Source organism: Leuciscus leuciscus (genome assembly GCF_965113295.1).
Source record: "Leuciscus leuciscus genome assembly, chromosome: 6".
NCBI lineage: Eukaryota > Metazoa > Chordata > Actinopteri > Cypriniformes > Leuciscidae > Leuciscus > Leuciscus leuciscus.
In genome coordinates, this window is record NC_138730.1 from 46,411,163 (window position 1) to 46,432,055 (window position 20,893).

The following is a 20,893-nucleotide window of genomic DNA, read 5'->3' on the forward strand; positions in this document are numbered from 1 at the left end:
TAAAAAGTCAGAATTGCGAGATATAAAGCCAGAATTGTGAGATATAAAATCAGAATTGAGATAAAAAGTCAGAATTGTGAGATAAAAAGTCAGAATTGAGATAAAAAGTCAGAATTGTGAGATAAAAAATCTGAATTGTGAGATAAAAAGTCAGAATTGAGAGATAAAGTCAGAATTGTGAGATAAAAAATCTGAATTGTGAGATAAAAAGTCAGAATTGAGAGATAAAGTCAGAATTGTGAGATAAAAAGTCAGAATTGAGATAAAAAGTCAGAATTGTGAGATAAAAAGTCAGAATTGAGATAAAAAGTCAGAATTGTGAGATAAAAAATCTGAATTGTGAGATAAAAAGTCAGAATTGAGATAAAAAGTCAGAATTGTGAGATAAAAAGTCAGAATTGAGAGATAGTCAGAATTGTGAGATAAAAAGTCAGAATTGAGATAAAAAGTCAGAATTGTGAGATAAAAAATCTGAATTGTGAGATAAAAAGTCAGAATTGAGAGATAAAGTCAGAATTGTGAGATAAAAAGTCAGAATTGTGAGATAAAAAGTCAGAATTGTGAGATAAAAAATCTGAATTGTGAGATAAAAAGTCAGAATTGTGAGATAAAGTCAGAATTGAGAGATAAAGTCAGAATTGTGAGATAAAAAGTCAGAATTGTGAGATATAAAGTCAGAATTGTGAGATAAAGTCAGAATTGTGAGATAAAAAGTCAGAATTGTGAGATAAAGTCAGAATTGTGAGATAAAAAGTCGCAATTACTTTTATGTTTTATTCTGTGGCGTAAACAAGCTTCTATAGTATTACAATTGCACTTATTAGTTAAAACAAAAGAAAAATCCCAGACTTGCATTGAAGCAGACGTTTGTAAACAGCAGAGAACTGATAATTACCACTTTACACTTTTTAATTTCTATCAAATAAAACAAATGTACAAATAGAAATGAAAACAGAGCCAGATCATCCCCTCTACAATCACTTTATTGAGTCTGAAAGCAACAACTGTCTGAAGTTGAAGTCTGTGGCAAACGTTTGAAGGAACGTACAGAAATAATGATGAGTGTGTGCAGTGAGTATGAACTCCGTTACACATGACCGAGATCCACTGAGAACACGCGTGTGCATGTGACGAATCTCACCAAAACATTCTCAGGTCGCAGTTCACTACAAAATCAGAAGAAAAATAGATGGACTTAGATTTTGCTTAAAGAAATGAAGCTTATTCTTAGGACCATTTAGATTTTTATTGCATGAAAATTGAGCATAAAACTCAAAAAAAGACATTTGTGTGGCTATTTGAATTAAATTAAATAGTCCTGTATTTTGATATTACAGTAGAGACTTACTGTACTTCAGTGTTAGTATTGAAATAATAGTATGCATGAGAAAAAGTTTGTTTTCCATCAAAGATGAAACCAGAGTCAGTGTTCCTGAACTCCTGAAACGCCTCCATTGTAGTCTTGAGTTTCTTCCGGGAACGAACACGTCACAATACTCCTCATTATAATAATTCATGCGCAGAATAAAGGGGCGGGGCCTGGTTGAGTAAGTCAGTAGTGTGTTAAACTGGCGGTTATGGTAAGGGGCGGGACATTTCCCAAACACACTCGAAGCTCTCGACCAATCACAACACACTGATCCAGCCGACCAATCAGAGCACAGTGTGCTTTTCAGAAGGAGGGGCTTCATAGAGACAGGAAGTAAACAGGAGTGTTTCTCTCGTACAACGGTGGAAAAGTAACTTAGATATTTTGTTGTAAATTGTAGTGCGTTACTTTACTAGTTACTTGAAAAAGTAATCTGATTACATAACTCAAGTTACTTGTAATGAGTTACACACAATACAGGGATGCGTTTCTCATACTAAACGTCGTAACTCGCTGTTTAACTACAATAGTACGAGGCATCGTTGAAGAAATGTTCCCAAATCCGTTTTGTCGCAAACTGGTCGTTCGACCACGTTGGTTAGAGATGTCACGCAGGTGGTGGAGTAATAACTACTTTTAATGAATCTGTTAGAGATGTTTTGCTATGAATTATGGACAAAATTATATTTAATAAATAATATTTCAAATTTTTCTCAGTTATTTTGCTTTATTTCCAGATTCAACCATAGGCTCGTTCTTGCGCACTAGAGCTCGTTCACACATGCAAACACACACTCTTCAAAAACAATGCTTTAAATCTCTTGATGAACTAAAAGACGTAAATGACATTTGTATGTATTCTAAATAAAAGATATAGATTGTAATGAATGTCAGATTGCTTATTTGGCTCAAGATCAGGATTTATTGAGTCCACGTGTCATGAAAACGAGAAACTCTTCTTCTAACCACAGGTCGAGATCTGTCGCTCAAACACACAACTCTGCGATGCTGTGTGTGAATGTTCGTTAGAACGATGGTAACGACTGAACTTGTGACCATAGTTGGCTAACGATGCTTTCGGGAAACCAGAGCGTTACTGACAGACCGGGAAGAGAGGAGCCGCAACAATGGAGAATATGAGGAGATAATCATAAGCAGGAAAACCTGTTCTAGTAGAGCCTGAAAACTACATCAAGACTTTATAAAAGGGTGTAACAGATCCTGTAAAGGCAGTATAACAAATACTACCAGAATATACAGAAATTAATTTCGCAAAACTTAAGTTTGTGGGCAAATGTGACCAAAAATATCCTAAAAACGCTTCATTTTCTTTCAGCAAAATCTCTTATTTGTTGGTTTTGCCCGTGACATGCTTCATGAGATTCAGGTGTATGAAAGTGTAAAAGCAGCAGCTTTGCAGGTGTTCCATCAGACGCGCTGTAAACGTTGGTGTGTGTGTGTGTGCGGGTCATTCGGCTGATTGTGTGGGTGTGCTGGGTTGATTGAGCCCGATGGTTTTACACAACCATCCAGCGAAGTCGACCACCTCCACCTCGGAGCGCTTGATAAACGTGTGATTCTGTGCAAGAGACACAAGTTTGACATGAGATGTAGAACAGAAAACACTGATGTAGTTTGTGGAATAAAACCAGATATGATCAGAGTGAATAACGTCCAGCAACAGTTGATTTGATCCGATCAGATGTAATTGGATTGTGAAGAGTGGGATATGTAGGGCTCTATGAAACACATTAGATTTTTTCCCAAATTCCGGTTTTTACGTTTTCTGGATTACATTTTTTTTTCTGTTTTAATTTTAATGGTTAAATAAAAATGTTAGTAACCAAAAAGCATGTCTAATTAGTTGAAATCATGAAACTTGAATACAATTTAACAACAATTTATTAAAAGCTTAACAAAAATGTAATGTTTATGTATGTATGTATATATATATATATATATATATATATATATATATATATATATATATATATATACACACATACATATACATATATATATACATATACTCACCTAAAGGATTATTAGGAACACCATACTAATACTGTGTTTGACCCCCTTTCGCCTTCAGAACTGCCTTAATTCTACGTGGCATTGATTCAACAAGGTGCTGAAAGCATTCTTTAGAAATGTTGGCCCATATTGATAGGATAGCATCTTGCAGTTGATGGAGATTTGTGGGATGCACATCCAGGGCACGAAGCTCCCGTTCCACCACATCCCAAAGATGCTCTATTGGGTTGAGATCTGGTGACTGTGGGGGCCATTTTAGTACAGTGAACTCATTGTCATGTTCAAGAAACCAATTTGAAAGGATTCGAGCTTTGTGACATGGTGCATTATCCTGCTGGAAGTAGCCATCAGAGGATGGGTACATGGTGGTCATAAAGGGATGGACATGGTCAGAAACAATGCTCAGGTAGGCCGTGGCATTTAAACGATGCCCAATTGGCACTAAGGGGCCTAAAGTGTGCCAAGAAAACATCCCCCACACCATTACACCACCACCACCAGCCTGCACAGTGGTAACAAGGCATGATGGATACATGTTCTCATTCTGTTTACGCCAAATTCTGACTCTACCATCTGAATGTCTCAACAGAAATCGAGACTCATCAGACCAGGCAACATTTTTCCAGTCTTCAATTGTCCACTTTTGGTGAGCTCGTGCAAATTGTAGCCTCTTTTTCCTATTTGTAGTGGAGATGAGTGGTACCCGGTGGGGTCTTCTGCTGTTGTAGCCCATCCGCCTCAAGGTTGTGCGTGTTGTGGCTTCACAAATGCTTTGCTGCATACCTCGGTTGTAACGAGTGGTTATTTCAGTCAAAGTTGCTCTTCTATCAGCTTGAATCAGTCGGCCCATTCTCCTCTGACCTCTAGCATCAACAAGGCATTTTCGCCCACAGGACTGCCGCATACTGGATGTTTTTCCCTTTTCACACCATTCTTTGTAAACCCTAGAAATGGTTGTGCGTGAAAATCCCAGTAACTGAGCAGATTGTGAAATACTCAGACCGGCCCGTCTGGCACCAACAACCATGCCACGCACAAAATTGCTTAAATCACCTTTCTTTCCCATTCTGACATTCAGTTTGGAGTTCAGGAGATTGTCTTGACCAGGACCACACCCCTAAATGCATTGAAGCAACTGCCATGTGATTGGTTGATTAGATAGTTGCATTAATGAGAAATTGAACAGGTGTTCCTAATAATCCTTTAGGTGAGTGTGTATAAATATATATAAATAAAATGAGAAAAAAATACATTTCATATGGCCATAAACGTGTGTGTGTGTGTGTGTGTGTGTGTGTGTATGTATGTATGCGTGTGTGTGCGCGCGTGTATATATTTTATATATACATTTTCTATTTTCTGTTTTAAGTTTTCTGGATTCTATTTGAATGGTTTAATATTTTTTCAATAATCAAAAAGCATGTCTAGTTAACTGAATTCATTAAAACAAAGAATTTCTGGGAAAAATAAAGTGTTGTGTATTTAACTTTTTCTGGTAATCAAATAAAGGCATAAAACATTAACTTAATTTATCTTTTAATCATTTGAAATTAAAACTTTTGTGCTTCAAAACAGAGGTTTACTGTTAAAATGAATCCTTAAAAAAAAAATTTAATTTGAATTTACCTTGAAAAATAACGTTTTAATTAATAATTTAACATTTAATAATTATTGTTACTGTACAAAGCTAAATTCTACTGAACAACAGTAATATATTTCTGTCACGATTCAAGTTAAACCGAACTTTTATTTTGACGGGTTACATTTGAACTTTTGAGTTTGTATGATAATAGTTTTTCTTAGTTAATATTCATAAACACATCTATATCACGATCTGATTTAAGTCTTCTAACCTGCTTTAAATTTATTCATCAAACATTTGATAAATTTCGCATTATACAGTAAATCCGTTTTTATGACTGAGAGCCCTAGCTTTGGTTGATATTTACAACCTTGGAAACTGTAATAATAATAATAATAAGAAGAAAAAGAATAATAATAGTGTATTTATAAGCTGATTGTGATTTAGTCTGGTCCTGCATGTAAGCATGAGGAATGTGTCCTCACCATCAGCATCTTCAGGTCCGCTCTGTCCGCAGGGTTTTTGATGAGACTAGAAATACAATGCAAAGAAAAACAGCTTCAATGATCATTTCGGCACTGAAGTGTTGAGTCTGCACACACGAGATCTCACTGACATCTGAAATCACACCAGTGATTGGGTGAACAGAACTCACCATTTGGTCACAAAGTCCTGGAAATCAGGTGTGAAGACGCCGTGGGGCAGTTTAGGGGGCGGCTGATGGAAAACACACACAAATACACGGTATAACACTCATATATCATTAATAACAGCATCAGATCTCATTCACAGTGTCTTAAGGCGAGACACGGCAGGCAAAAACATCGTTTTTTGGATATTTGTCTTCAATAACATGTCTTCTTTCAGACTTGTGGTGAAAAAAAGTCTGAAATACACATTTAGGTCTTTATGTTACTGCACTTAGTCTGTTTGCGTCTGTAGATTTCTCATAAATTCAACAAAAGTTGGCGTTCTTAATCCTCCCGCTGCTCCACGATCTCTGTCCGCTCCCTGTCATCACACACACCGCTGGAAAGCTCTCTCTCTCCTGTACAATGCTGACAGATCCAAATACGGTAATTTCCTTTTTATCAGCAACCAATAGTGAAAGTGAAAGGGCTGAATGCGCAATCTCATTGGCTGATGATAAATCTTTAAAGCCCGTTTTCTCAAAATGACCTTTCTCTCATTCTCCAAGTCCGAAATCTCCACTTCAGTAGCACCGATATACACCAAACTCTCCAGTCTTGTACCTAGTTATATTATGAAGACATTTACAGAGGGATTTGTAAATATATTATTCCTAGCCTGAACATTTTATTCCAAAAAACATGGCGAAAATAAAATTTAAGGCTATTGACAGTATTTTCTGATTTACAGGATAACAAAAGTAGATATCCATACATCCCTCTGTAATTTTTTCCCCATTTAATATGTGAACACAATGAAAAAATAATTTTTAACCTGGCTTTTTCCAATACTCAGATTTTTTTTAATATATGCAAATTAGCGCATATTTAATTAGATATTGCCTAATTTGCATATTTAAACATTAAATTACAGAAAAAAAAAACGTCTCACCTTAATGTAGGTAATCAACTGGGAAAGTTTCATGGTGATATCTGCTAGTTAAAATGTTTACCCTATTCACCTGTAATGTCTCGCCTTACAAGGAACCAGTGCTCTACACACTCATTATGTATTGATATATCTGACTGAATAAACCATCAAAAAGTGTCATTTGTGGCACTTTTCATGCATTAAAAAACCATTTAGAAATTGTCAACTTAATCTTCTGTTAGTTCAGACACATAAAGCATTGCCATAAGCATCTACACAGTATTTAGTTGATTATATTATACCCAGGCTGAAGCATGATTGAAAACAAAAGATTCTCACCTCATTGACTATATAATCCAGCAGCTCAAATATAGCCATGACGGGCCCGTGACCTGAAGGAGAACAGACACATCGGCTCAAGAAATCCAGCTTTTAATGTAGTTTAATGTCTATGTGGTGTTTTTAATATGCTTTAAGACAAATCATGTGTAAATTCATAAGTCGACAGCATTGCTGAGTATTTCCTCCTTAAAACTGCAGTGAACTAGCCTGGGAAAACCCAGACAACTTCCGGCAAATTTAGATTTGCTCTGCAAGTAAGTCTGGCAAAGAGCTCATTCAAGGCCATTTCCATGCCGTGGAAATCGCGGCACCAATCAGAAACATTGAGGTGGGCTTTACACAATGACGATCGCTCTGATTGGTTTTAGGTCTAGCCTATCCAATTGTGCCCAGAGGCATTTGAGCGACGTCCACTCCGTTGGTGAAGCGCACCAACTTTTAAATGCAGCATTATTATATTCAAATTGTAAACACATGAGGACAGTCTCCATGAAAGACCCACTGGCAGATGAACATGCTTCTACATTTCTCTCAGAAACGGTAGGAAATTAAATTAGATTTAATAGAGGATTTTAACTGTGACAAGATGATTGACAGGGCAGTTTACGTGACAGGACGCACGCGACAGATTCGTCCGATAAAGATGATGAAGTAGTATGTCCCAAAGTTGCCTACTTTTTTGCTACACATTCAAAAGTAAATACATTTTCTTCACAAAAAGAGTACATACTTTTATGGCGTAGTGTAACTTAGGCGAATTGGGACGCAGCATATGGCTTTACACGATGACGATCGCTCTGATTGGTTTTTGGAGTTTTAGGTCTATCCAATTGCGCCGAGAGGCATTTGAGCGACGTCCGTTGGTGACGCCCCTTTGGAAATGATTTGTCTATGGAGCTTTGCCAGACCATAACTCAGTTACTACTGAGAATGGTCTGGTTTTAACCAGGCTAGCAGTGAACCAAAGACACGCTTTGAAATCGCTGGTGTTTCTGACGTCACAAACTACCTAGTAACCAATCAGATCAACGTGTGATCGTCAACCAGTGGATCTCTGAGCCGAGTGAGTGAGTGGAGGTGGGGTGAATTTGCATATTCATAGAACCGCGCATACTAAATGAGGCAAGGTGTCGAGTTACATTGAAGATATTTTAAGGCAAAAATGTTTAAATGTGTAATTTTGGTGATCAAAGATGAGTTTTAAAGGATAAAATGATTGACTACTGGGAGACTTTAAGTATCCAATACAACAGTGGTCTGCTATACATTATACTTTGTATATACAACCTTATATAGTTCCTTAATATTAATAAAAGAACATTTATTTTTTACCCTTGCTTTTAACTACCGTAGTATTCTACGTATTATGTTGCCATTATTCTGTATTCTATGCATTAAGTTGCGATATGTTTACTTTTTTTATGTGATGTAACTGATGTTCGTTTTGAGTTGCATGTCATGTATGAAAGGTGCTATATAAATAAAGATTATTATTATTATTATTATCATTATACTGACGCCTGCTGGCATTCTATACAATATTATACAAGTACTATTCTTTTCTTTTTTATAATACTGGTCAACAGTCTGGAATAATTAAGATTTTTTTAAATGTTTTTAAGTCTTTTCTGCTCATCAAGGCTGTATTTATTTGATCAAAAATACAGTTAAATAGTGAAATATTATTGCAATGTAAATCATCTGTTTTCTATGTGAATATATAGTAAAGTGTAATTTATTCCTGTGATCAAAGCTGAATTTTCAGCATCATTACTCCAGTCTTCAGTGTCACATGATCCTTCACAAATCATTCTAATATGAGGATTTGATGCTCAAGAAACATTTATGATTATTATCAATGTTGAAAACATCAATGTTTTTGCTGCTTAATATTTTTTGTGGAAATTGATAACTAATACACAAATGTTTGGGGTAAAATAGTTAAATAAAAATATTTATTAATACTTTTATTCAGCAATGACGCATTCAAAAGTGACAAAAAAGACATTTATAAAGTTACAAAATTGCTGTTCTTCATTCATCAAATAATCCTGAAAATAAAATGTATCTCAGTTTCCAAAGAAAATAATAGTTTTCAACATTGAAAATAATAATAAGTGTTGTTAACAAATGAATACCAACAATAACTGAGTAATGATGCTGAAAATTCAGCTTTGATCACAGGATATAAATTACACTTTACTAGATATTCACATAGAAAACCCTTATTTTAAATTATAATAATATTTCGATTTTTTAAATATTTTTGATCAAATAAAAGCAGCCTTGGTGATGTGAGTAGCGCAGAAAATACACACTACACTTTTAATCGCATCTAAAAAAAGGAAATGTCCACAAAGCCCTAAAATCTTGTGCTGCCGTCCGTGAATCATTTCTCACCGATACTTTAACGTTTTAAAGGAGAACTCTGTAACTCTAGCGAACTCTAGTCACTTCTTCGCTGATTTTCCCTTTTGTTGTCGCATGTTTTCCCCACGAGCTCCCCCTACAGCTGTGGGGGGGCGTATATTTCACAACACAGTCGTAAAAAACTCACTTGCGGCGGCCTCCTCCCCCTCTCTACCGCTGCTCATGTGCGTTTGTTTTGATCGGAGCAAGCCAACTGTATCGCGTGGAGCTATGTCTACCGAGGTGGGTAATCTGGTAATACATCATACATGCGTGTGTGTTTATGTCGAATTGCCGTAAAGCAATTTGTGTTTCGCGCTCGTTCTCGTTCTAGTTCTCGCTTCTCACGAGACTTCCAATTTCACTTTGCCGGGACGGCAGTGCGCAAGTTGCAAGGTTGGTTTTCCGCCTGGGAACGCTGGGGGGAGCGGGGAAAGTCACCAATATCACCAGAACAGGTTGTTTAACCATCCAAATGATTTCTAGACAGTTTTATTAAGTTAAAAAAGTTACCAAGTTCTCCTTTAAATGTATATTAGTTAGGCTAGTAGTTTTAGCTGTGGTATCAAAATTGGAATAGAGAACTGGGAATTTTCACTGGAATCTAAAATTTCGGTGTCATAACTACCCTAAAATCTTGTGCTGCCACCCGTGAATGATTGCTCACCGCTGACGGGTCTGCCCGGGGGTCTGGGTCGAGGAGAGGAGCCGTGAGTCTCTGAATCCCCAACATCCATCATGGCTCTCCCGAAGACGCCCTCCAGCTCCCGGGCTTCGGGTGGAGGGATGGGATAGCGGCCAATGGCCAGCTCCACCAGAGAGAGACCCATACTCCACACATCCGACTGCACCGAGTAATGAGTGCCCTGCAACCTCTCCGGCTGAACACACACACACACACACACACACACAACATTAACTCATTCAAACATTCACAATCACTTCAAAGACCATAATCACTTCTAAAGGCCTCCATATATTCATGGAAAATGTCTTCTTTGTTCTTTGCTTAGGGCTTTTAAAGGGGTGGTATAATGCCCTTTACAAGATGTAAAATAAGTCTCTGATGTCCTCAGAGTGTGTATGTGAAGTTTTAGCTCAAAATACCCCACAGATATTTTTATATAGCATGTTAAAATTGTCACTTTTTGAGGGTGAGCAAAAACACACCGTTTTTGTGTCTGTCCCTTTAAATGCAAATGAGCTGCTACTCCCGGCACAGGGGGCGGAGCTTCAAGAGCTTATGTTTGTGTGTGTGTGTGTGTGTTAGCAGCTTCGATTATCTCACAAAGAGACAAACTTAAAATTTCAAAAACTTTTAGCCTTTTATGTTCAAACCGGAGTCGGATAATGATGGAGAGACTCAAGAAGAAGAGACAACATGTAGAAGCAACAGGACATTTCTGAATGGTTAGTTGATAAATTTATGTATCTGATGTGGCGTTAACCATCTTCAAGTCTTTGATTAGCATATTCTGTCATAATAATCTATAAATCGCATTCCCGGGGGCGGGGTTTATGTACATTTTAGGGTTAGTGATGTCACTAACCCATGAAGAAGCTCATTGTAGTCTCTACCAGCCGTTTGTTGTAGTCCTTATAAAGCGATTTCTGTAAAAGCAAATATCTCCCTTTGCTTTGAACTTTGAGCATTGTAACTTTGCAGATGTTGTTTATGCTCAAACAGCAACATTACACACTAACTAAAGTTAGAAAAGAAATAAAAACAGGGTTCTTGCAGGTTTCAGCAAGTCAAATTTAAGACCTTTTTAAGACATTTTACGACCATAAAGTTTGAAATTTAAGACCTACCAAAAAAAAATTCAAATCAAAGAATTCATTTTATTTCAATGAATTAAGTAATTGAAAAAACATTAATTTACAGATAAAACGATTAGTAACCTTCCACACCCAACAACGTGTGTCAAATTGTACTATGCATATTATACTGTAAAAAACACATAATTAGTTGATTTTAGTTGATCATAACTAGAGATGAAATGGCATGAACATTTCAATGATTATAGTGACAAAAATGACCACGGTGATCACAGAATCCTGTTCAAAAAGTACTAATACTACACAATGTCGAAAACCAGCAAATAACAAATAAAATTAGCATCAATATGCACTTTTTGTTTACATAAACATTAAAATAATACCATTAAAAATGATAGCCAGATTTTAAAAGTGTCTTGCAACATGTTATATACTAACATGTACAAGTTCAAATAAAGTTTAGACAAAAAAGTTGTTTTTATAAAAAGATAAACCTCACATATTTCAGACTTTAAATAATTTTTTATAAAAAGATAAATTACTGACATTTACAATGCACTTTAGCTTATCTTTTATTATTAATAGTAAAATTCGGTCGGATTTTCCCGTGGCGTCTGTCGTTGCAATGCAACCATGCACTGCGCTCTCCACAATGCAGGCATGAAAACAGGTCAGGGGTAAAAAAGGTGAGAAGGATGCGGCAGCAAAAAATCCAATCCAATCAACTTATATATTTATATATATATATATATATATATATATATATATATATATATATATATATATATAGTGCTTTTTAAATGTTAAATTCATCAATCTGGTGCAAATTAAACAAAGAAAAATGATTTTAGTTACAGTGTCTGTCTACATTACTACTACATAATAATAGTTACAATATTAATCCCATGATAGTAATAGCCATATATTGTAAAACAAATGCACTGAAAAATAAAGGAAACTTTCATAATTAGTTTTGTACTAATTTCTATAATTGAAAGAGTATATTTCTATACTTCACATTAAAGGTGTGATTGGGCTAGCCCAGTGTCAATCAAGAAAAGAACCAAATGGGCCGCTGATCTACGTGTTACATGGGGTGTCAGAAAAAAAAAAAACTAACGCTGACTTTTTATTGACCAATGCATTACACACTAATTACGCACTAACCCAGCGCCGCCAATTAAGCAAAACAAAACGAATGGGCCGCCGATGTACGAGTTTTATGGGCCGTTAAGACAAAAAACGAAACAAAAAAGTATGAGATGTATCGGCCCAAAAAGCACGTCGGCCCACCGGGAATCTCCCGGTAGTCCCGATGGCATGGCATTAGCCTACATGCCTGGACACAAAACAAAATCCTACCTGTAGCCTTTCACCATCCACTTATTTAGCTGCTGTTGCATCAATTGACATGCCATCTCCTTTTCTCTCTTTCTTTTTCTATTTTTAGCCCCCGACAGCTTTTTTGCATTATCCATCTTTTTCGACGACAACTCACTACTCGTTCCTGCTCGCGATATTATCTCGCCCACTTCTATGTCAAAATTAAAAATAATGACATTGGCAACATCGCTGTCTGTATCTGACAAGACAGTTAACATTGTAAGCTAACTTACCTCAGGCTTGCTTTCCGACGTGCGGTTCTTTGTTCGGCAGTGTGTCATCAGACTCGCGGTGTTAAAGACTTTGAAAACAATTCTGCCCTACTCTGACTCGGATTGGCTGTCAGGTTTCTGCATTAGGAATGATGATTGTTTTTTTAAAGCTCCTAAGTTTATGGTAACTATAGAGATATAGCGGGTAAATGCTGGCCACGACTTCCGACAGAAAAAAACGAGTGCGTCGCTTCAATTATGAGCGCGCGCGCGCGCCTACATTTGAACGAACTTGAGCGCGCAAAAGATGTGATATGTGAACGGCCTGTTGGCGAGACCTTTTTTAGACCTGACTAAATGAAATTTAAGACCACGGATCAAAATCTGGCTGTTTTTAAGACATTTTAAGGCCTTAAATTTAAAGTTCAGAATTTTAGACTTTTTAAGACTTTTTAAGACCCCGCGGGAACCCTGTAAAAAAAGTAATTAAATCATAATCAACCACCCCTTGAAGCGTTAAACTCACGGCCTGAAATGAACACTCGAGTGTTGGCGAGTGAATGAAACATACCGACATGTACGAGCGTGTTCCTACAAAAGAGTTGGCCATGGAGTCGATGAGCTGCCCGCTCACACCGAAGTCACACAGTTTGATCTCCCCGCGAGAATTCACCAGAATATTTGAAGGTTTCACGTCTGTGAAAAACAGGAACATGTTTTATATCAGTGCACTCGTTTTACAGATACATACGTTTAGACAGATTCAAAAACTTGTTTGTTTTCTTTACCTCTGTGAATAATCTGGTGTTTTTCTCGAAGGTAAGCGAGACCTCTTAAAACCTGTTTGAAGGAAAAAAGAAAAAAACATTTGTCAGATTTAAAAATTAACGTAGTTGCAAACATATAAAAGCTTCTTTTTTTTTTCTTGTGGAAAACAACAGGAGAAATTAAGCAGAATGTCCAGAATTGCTCTTCTTCCATCCAACAAGAGCAAGACTTTCTTTTTGTCCGAGTAAAATCTCCATTCACCTTCATTGTGTTTGGGAAAAGAGCAGCATGAACATTGTGTAAAGCAGCTCCTTTTGTCTTTCACAGGAGAAAGTCATGCAAATTTGGGAGTTTAATAAAATGATCTCCAAATACCTCCGGTTTCTCAGTCCACACTACAACGCGAAAACAGCGTTTTCAAATCTATCAACTTTGGAGAGCGTTTTCATTAATAAGAACATCGTCTCAGTGTGAACGAACCGAAGGCCGAAACGGAGACAAAAAGATGCGTTTTCAAACGAAACGTATAAGTGTGGACAAGGCCTGAGTATCGGTGCATCCCTAGAACACATCGCTCAGAAACATTTTGAAGTTGCGGTTTCGTAATCGAACTCTTTTCACATATTCATTTAACATGTTTAGGAGTAATACATTTTTATAAATTAAATAAAAAAATAAATTAAATACAATTAAATTTAACATTTAATTTAATATTCAACATTATTATTGGTCTGCCTGCATTGACACCATTATATGAGAACTGAACTGAGCTGGACGATGACATCATGGTTTTCTCCGTATATAAACAAACTAAATTAATAACTTTTTTACAACAATAATGAACCATCACTGAACTTACTTAAGCTGGACTGTGACGCTATTGTCTTCTAGACTTTATTGCATTATTTTCCTGTTATCTCTGTAAAGCTGCTTTGAAACACTCTGTGTTGTAAAAAGCACTGTATAAATAAATGTGACTTGGCTTGACATGTTATTAGACTAAGCACACTTACGGCTATGCTGACTTTTCCCAAGATCTCCTCTGGAATTCTGCGAGCATCTTTCAGAACCTGATCCAAAGATCCTCCATCCTGTGGACAAGCAGAAACACACACACACACACACACACACCAGTTACCAAACACACTCACAGAGGGAACTGCAAATAAAAGGGTAAAATAACTTAAGTGTACTCAAAAAAGATGGCGTTATAAGGCTCTGAGCGTACCATGTTCTCCATGCAGATGCTAATCTCCCCGTCGCTGTAAAAGGCGCCGTAGAAGCCCACGATGTAGGGAGAGTTGCACTCATGCAGGACCTGAAGCTCCCTGATGATCTGATGCCTGATGGCAGGCTTGATCTCCAGATGAATTAACTACAGAGAGAAGTCAAGTCAAGTCAAGTTTATTTGTATAGCGCTTTTCACAATACAGATTGTATCAAAGCAGCTTCAAAGTATTAAATTAAAATAATACAACAAAGTTTTTTTTTCAAGAGGAATTTATTGATTGATCAAATTAAATTAAATATCCCCAAAATATCCCCAACTGAGCAAGCCAAAGGCAACAGTGGCAAGGAACCGAAAAACTCCATCAAGTGACCTAATGGTGTCCTAAAACTCCATCAGGTGACCTAATGGAGAAAAAAAACCTTGGGAGAACCCAGGCTCAGTCGGGGGCCAGTTCTCCTCTGGCATTTATGAGCTAGAGGCCGGATTGTAGTTTGAACTGTAGGATTATATGAATGCCTGGCTGAAGAGATGCGACTTTAATCTAGTTTTAAACTGGGAGAGCGAGTCTGAGCAACGAACAGTATCAGGAAGACTATTCCAGAGTTTTGGAGCCAAATGTGAAAATGCTCTCCCTCCTTTGGTGGTTCTGGATATCCTAGGTATGACCAAAAGCCTTGAATTTAGTGATCTTAAAGAGCGCGATGGATTATAGGGCGATAGAAGATCCGTTAAATAGACTGGAGCTAAGCCGTTTAGGGCTTTATAAGTCAGTAGCAATATCTTATAATTAATACGGAGCTTTATAGGTAACCAATGCAGTGATGATAAAATCGGTGTTATATGATCATATTTTCTTGATCTCGTAAGAACTCTAGCGGCAGCACACAAGCAGCACACAGAGACGTGTCGTGAGTGAACGTTCAGCTTGTAAAAATGAACAGGAAACATTTACAGGGCTGCAGGAATGATGTATTTTTGGAGGCCAAAACCCAGAGACGAGTTATATTTTAGCACAAGTCGATGTTGTTTTTGGTAGGGCTGTGCGATTCATTAATCGTGATTTATTTTCGACGGTTATGAAAAGATAATCGAGGGAAAACGATTATTGTGCAGCTGCCACAGTCCATCCATTCATTTCTCCCTAAAAACCCAAACTTCACATCCAAATCAGCCGAATAAGTGAGTGTGTATCAGTATATTGGATCCGTGCATTCGCTCTAAAGTTATTAATGATAATCAAACAACAAATGACAAAGGAGAATCACTCACTGATCTTGACTGAATAACTTAAGTAGCTTTAATAAGGATTCATCTATATTTAATGTATACAGTAAGACTATTGAGTGTTATTTTACAGTTAATTATTACATTTTTTGTTGTAGGCTATAACTTATCTGAATACAATTGTTATTACATTTTCCTGAAGAACTTAAAACACTGTTTATTTGTATTTTCGTTCTGTTGTATTTATTTGCCGGTTTTGTTTGTAAAGAGTTTCTTGTTGTATTTGCTGACTGTTTACTTGTCTTATGGAATTATTCTTACATTGGTTAATCTAGTATTATATTTTGCTGAAGTATCGATAATTCTTCAATTTTACTGATTTAAATTACATTTTTTTACTCGTATCGTGTTAGTTGTTTTCAGTGAAGACAGCTCAAACCTGCATCTTAGTCTGGGACTATCTTAAGCCTGGTCTGTGAAACGGGCCAGTAAAGTTCTACTCACAAATAAATCAGTCAAAAATGCCTTTTTTTGGGGGTTTGCTTTAGTTGCATGCATGTTTGCTCATGACCAAACTAAATGTTTATATGCATGTTTGAATATGATACAGTTTGTATAAATTAGCATACATATCCAATTAATTCCCTTTCATTTCAGTTAAGTTTCCATTTCCAAAATTCCCCATGTAAACTTTCCACGGAAAGTTTCTGGAACTTTGCCAGAATTTGTCCGCCCCTTTGTAACCCTAGTGAGAAGGGTTTTTATCAGTCACAGTCAGAGCTTATTTACTGCGATAACTCAAAAGCCAATGGAAAACTCCTATTGGGTTTCTGTCGAGGGAATCTATACACTTACGATGGAAGTCTAGCAGGACAATCCCAGTTTAAAAGCTGTAATGGGATGCTTGTATTTCAAGCCCTTACATGAAACGCTGGATATTTGTGACCCTGCCTGGACCACAAAACAATGGGATCACATGGGTCAATTTTAGATTTAGATTTAGGCCTATACATCTGAAAGCTGAATAAATTTGATAAATTTCACTTTAACCCCTAAATTTACCCTCCTAATGCAGTCCCTTGCAAAGCATGCTGGGAACTACAGATCCACTGCCCAGTTAGTTGTCAACAAAAATGATTCATGTAGTTTTCACACAAATTAATTAAGTAAACTTCAGTTTTAAATATATTAGGTTGATTGAACACAATTAAATTAAGTTGTGACAAAATATTAAACAATCGGGTTACTTCAGCTTATTTTAATTCATTAAATTTAACAAGAGGCAAAAATAAATTTGAGTGCACAATTTTGTTGCTTAAAATAAAATAAACGTTAACTGATTAAAAAAAAAAAATACTCAAAAAGAATATTCACAATATAATAATATGTGACCCTGGACCACAAAACAAAAACATGGGTACATTTCTTGAAATTGAGATTTATACATGATCTGAAAGTTGAATAAATAAACTTTCCATTGATGTGTGGTTTGCTAGGATAGGACAATATTTGGCTGAGATACAACTATTGAACATCTGGAATCTGAGGGTGCAAAAAAATCAAAACATTGAGAAAATCTCCTTTAAAGTTGTTCATTTGTGTTCACGATTGTGCAGCATTCACTCACAAAAATACATGTTTTATATATTTACGGTAGGAAATGTGCAAAATATCTTCATGGAACATGATCTTTTATCCTCATGATTTTTGGCATAAAAGAAAAATCGATAATTTTGACCCATACAATGTATTGTTGGCTATTGCCACAGATATACCCGTGCGACTCGAGACTGGTGACGTGATCCAGGGTCACATTTTGAGTAGTTCTTTGAAATGAAGACTCTCCCGTTCAATCTGACAAACGAGTCAAAATGATTCTCTGTGAAATAATAAAGATGACAAACCGAACGCTCGCGACTCACCTTGCGGGCCATTACGAGACCAGAGGGTTTGTGGCACACTTTATTCACCACACCTCCATTTCCAGCTCCCAGTTCACAGATATGCTGGAAATCATCATCTTTCAGTTCGCCCAGATTGGCTTTCTGCGTGAGAAAAGCCTCCAGACGCTTCTTCTGTTGCTCATCTAGATCCAGCTCTTCCAGCTTCTTCTGCAGGGCCTCGAGATTCGCTCTGAGGTTTGAGAAAATCAAGTCATTTAAGCACTTCTGAAGTGGTTTATTACAGGAACTACAGTAGTCAACACCTGAAGTGGATCAAAACCTTTCATCAAAGTTATACATGAAGTTTGAACAATACTTGGGTTTGTGTCTTAGGACAACTTTGATTAACTTTTTTAATCCACTTTAAACTGTATTTCAGACTATATACAGCTTTTTTACTTACTCTGACACAGCATCTATGGATGTAGAGGTTGTCTGTCCTTCTCCGGATCCAGTTATAACTATGGGATCTGGTCTCTTTTTGGGAGCCATGACTGACGTGTGAAAAACCCTTCAATCTCTGGGACAGTAAAAGGCGAGCTCACACTGAGCTTTACTCAATAATGACTGTATTTTACAGCTTGTCATCGAGCTGATCAAGTTCCCAGATCACCTGGTCAGAAGAAAAAACCCTGTTTCCTATCCAGATCTGATCACTATCATGAATAATCACATTTATAACACTGTGTGCACATTCACTTTGCGCTAATATGACACTGACTCTAATATAACTTGTATTATATAGATATATTGCACACAAACTGTAAAATCACCTGTAAACGTATAACCAGCATGAGCTACTGCCCATTAAACACACATGACATTCTTTCAAACTGAGCAAAAAGCACATAAACTTCGTGAAACGAGTATAAATGAACTAGAAGTAATAAAAAAAACACATTGTTTTGATTTCTCAGCGCGCGCGAGAGGATGCTGTTAGCTTGCTAGCTTCAGTCTGTGTGTTCGCGGAGGTTTAAAGCGTCTGTCAGCGCTCACTGTCTCTCTCATATGATGGGAAATGAGTTCCCGAACCCTGTGGTGGGTTTAAAGCCGGTCCCGGTGAACGGAATGTCCCGGTAAAGGACGATGAGGATCCGGACCGGAGGGTGCGGTGAGTTTCGGCCCCTTACCGGAAACATCAGAGACTGCAGATCCCGCGCGGCAACTATCGCGAGACGAGACTTGCTCGAGAGCTTTTTTTTTCTTTTTAATAAACATAAGATATGGCAGTTCAAAGTGTTTTACATAGAGAGGAATTAAAATCATCACAAAATAAAAGCAAGGAAAATTAAAACAGTTATAAAAGGAATTAAAAAGGATAAATTAAACAGTTATAAAGTTAAAAAAGGAAAAAGATGATACATAGATAAACTTCTCATCTGGCAAAACACCGGTGTATTATATTTTAGGTTTTCCCGAGGTGATTACACCATTGGAATGTAAAAGAAAAAGAAAGAAAAGGAAAAAAGGGGGCACAACAATGAATAAAAGCATATTATGAAAGAATATTAAATATGGCACACATTTTAGATGTTTTTAAAGCTTTATTATTTACAGACATTGAAATCGTATTCAAATACAAATTATATTCTTGTTTGAAGATGTTTCCAATTTATAAAAAATAGGTTAATACAAAAACTTGCTTTGATTAGATTCTTTAAAACAAGCACTTTGAAATCAAAATTACTTAATAATATACAATAAAATAAATTTATTTATTTTCCCAATGTATTTTTACTACGCCATACTATAGTTTTTAAATTATAATTAACCTGCATGTCATTTTATTTCATATGATCGTTTTATTTTATTAATTCTTATATACTCCATTTGCATTAATGCTATTTTATTTAACTTATTTTGCTCTGGCAAAATATGAATGTCAATATAGTTTTTGTCATTACATGAAGCTCACTGAATTTAAATTGCTAAACTAAAACGAGAGATCGAGAGAGCTGTTCCAATTTCTTGATGTTTTTGTTAATATTATAGGTTTACTGAATTTATGTTCCTAATATTGTATTCTTTTTATTTGCGCACTCATTGCATGTAAGCTGCAAATACTTTAATTCAAATGTACAATTTTCATTCAAACAGTATAAAATATAAAATGTGAGGTTACAATGATTTTACAAGTGCTTTGATTGAGACTCATCTCATAAAGAAACTTTATTGCCACCACAATTATGATTTACAACAAAGAAAAATAACACAGAACGAAATTAAAATGACAAAAGGTTCACGTCAGTTGGTCTTTCAGCCTTATATGCTAAAAATATTTGGCAAAGTAATTCATAAATATTATCAATTATTTTAAAAAAATACCTATGTTTTTGGACCTGTGTTATCCACTTTTGGGTCCAGAAGTTTTAACTATGCCAGATTTTCTAAAATGTACAGATTTGTCTTCTAGATGTGCAGAAACTGTCTCCTCTTTCTGGAAATCTTCATCGTCAGAGGAAAACCCAGTCAGATCCACGACGACGCTTCCCACCGGCTTAGAACTTCCTTCTGTCACGGGAAAAATCACACATCAGACCTTTCCTCTCGATAATGAGCTCACAATACACAGACACTACACACTGAGAAACCCGACCAGAGAGTTTGAAGTGGTTTTAAAAGCTTGGATGGATGGATGGATGGATGGATGGATGGATGGATGGATGGATGGATGGATGGATGGATGGATGGATGGATGGATGGATGGATGGATGGATGGATGGATGGATGGATGGATGGATGGATGGATGGATGGATGGATGGATGGATGGATGGATGGATGGATGGATGGATGGATGGATGGATGGATGGATGGATGGATGGATGGATGGATGGATGGATGGATGGATGGATGGATGGATGGATGGATGGATGATGGAAGGAAAAAAGGAAGGATAGATGGATGGAAGGATGGATGGATGGATGGAAGGATGGATGGAAGGATGATGGAAGGAAAAAAGGAAGGATGGATGGATGGATGGATGGATGGATGGATGGAAGGATGGATGATGGAAGGATGGATGGAAGGATGATGGAAGGAAAAAAGGAAGGATGGAT

At 36.7% G+C, this 20,893-nt stretch overlaps 2 protein-coding genes across 2 annotated transcripts in view; both read right to left on the reverse strand.

Annotated features, from left to right (window-relative positions):
- Positions 1-965: 965 nt before the first annotated feature.
- map2k2b (mitogen-activated protein kinase kinase 2b) lies at positions 966-18,986 on the reverse strand. The gene is made up of 12 exons (XM_082173131.1): positions 18,610-18,986; positions 18,240-18,449; positions 17,816-18,026; positions 14,667-14,813; positions 14,452-14,529; positions 13,459-13,510; positions 13,242-13,366; positions 9,964-10,177; positions 6,885-6,937; positions 5,641-5,702; positions 5,471-5,516; positions 966-2,948 (listed from the first exon to the last, which is right to left on the reverse strand). Exons 2-12 carry the CDS (start codon positions 18,326-18,328, stop codon positions 2,838-2,840), a joined length of 1,188 nt encoding a protein of 395 aa, XP_082029257.1. The 5' UTR covers positions 18,329-18,449; positions 18,610-18,986; the 3' UTR covers positions 966-2,837.
- A 398-nt stretch (positions 18,987-19,384) lies between these two features.
- pias4b (protein inhibitor of activated STAT, 4b) overlaps positions 19,385-20,893 on the reverse strand; it is an 18,640-nt gene continuing 17,131 nt past the window's right edge. Inside the window, exon 9 of the mRNA XM_082173401.1 lies at positions 19,385-20,347. Coding sequence (XP_082029527.1) covers positions 20,181-20,347 — 167 coding nt within the window. The 3' untranslated portion in view covers positions 19,385-20,180. The remainder of the gene's footprint in view (positions 20,348-20,893) is intronic.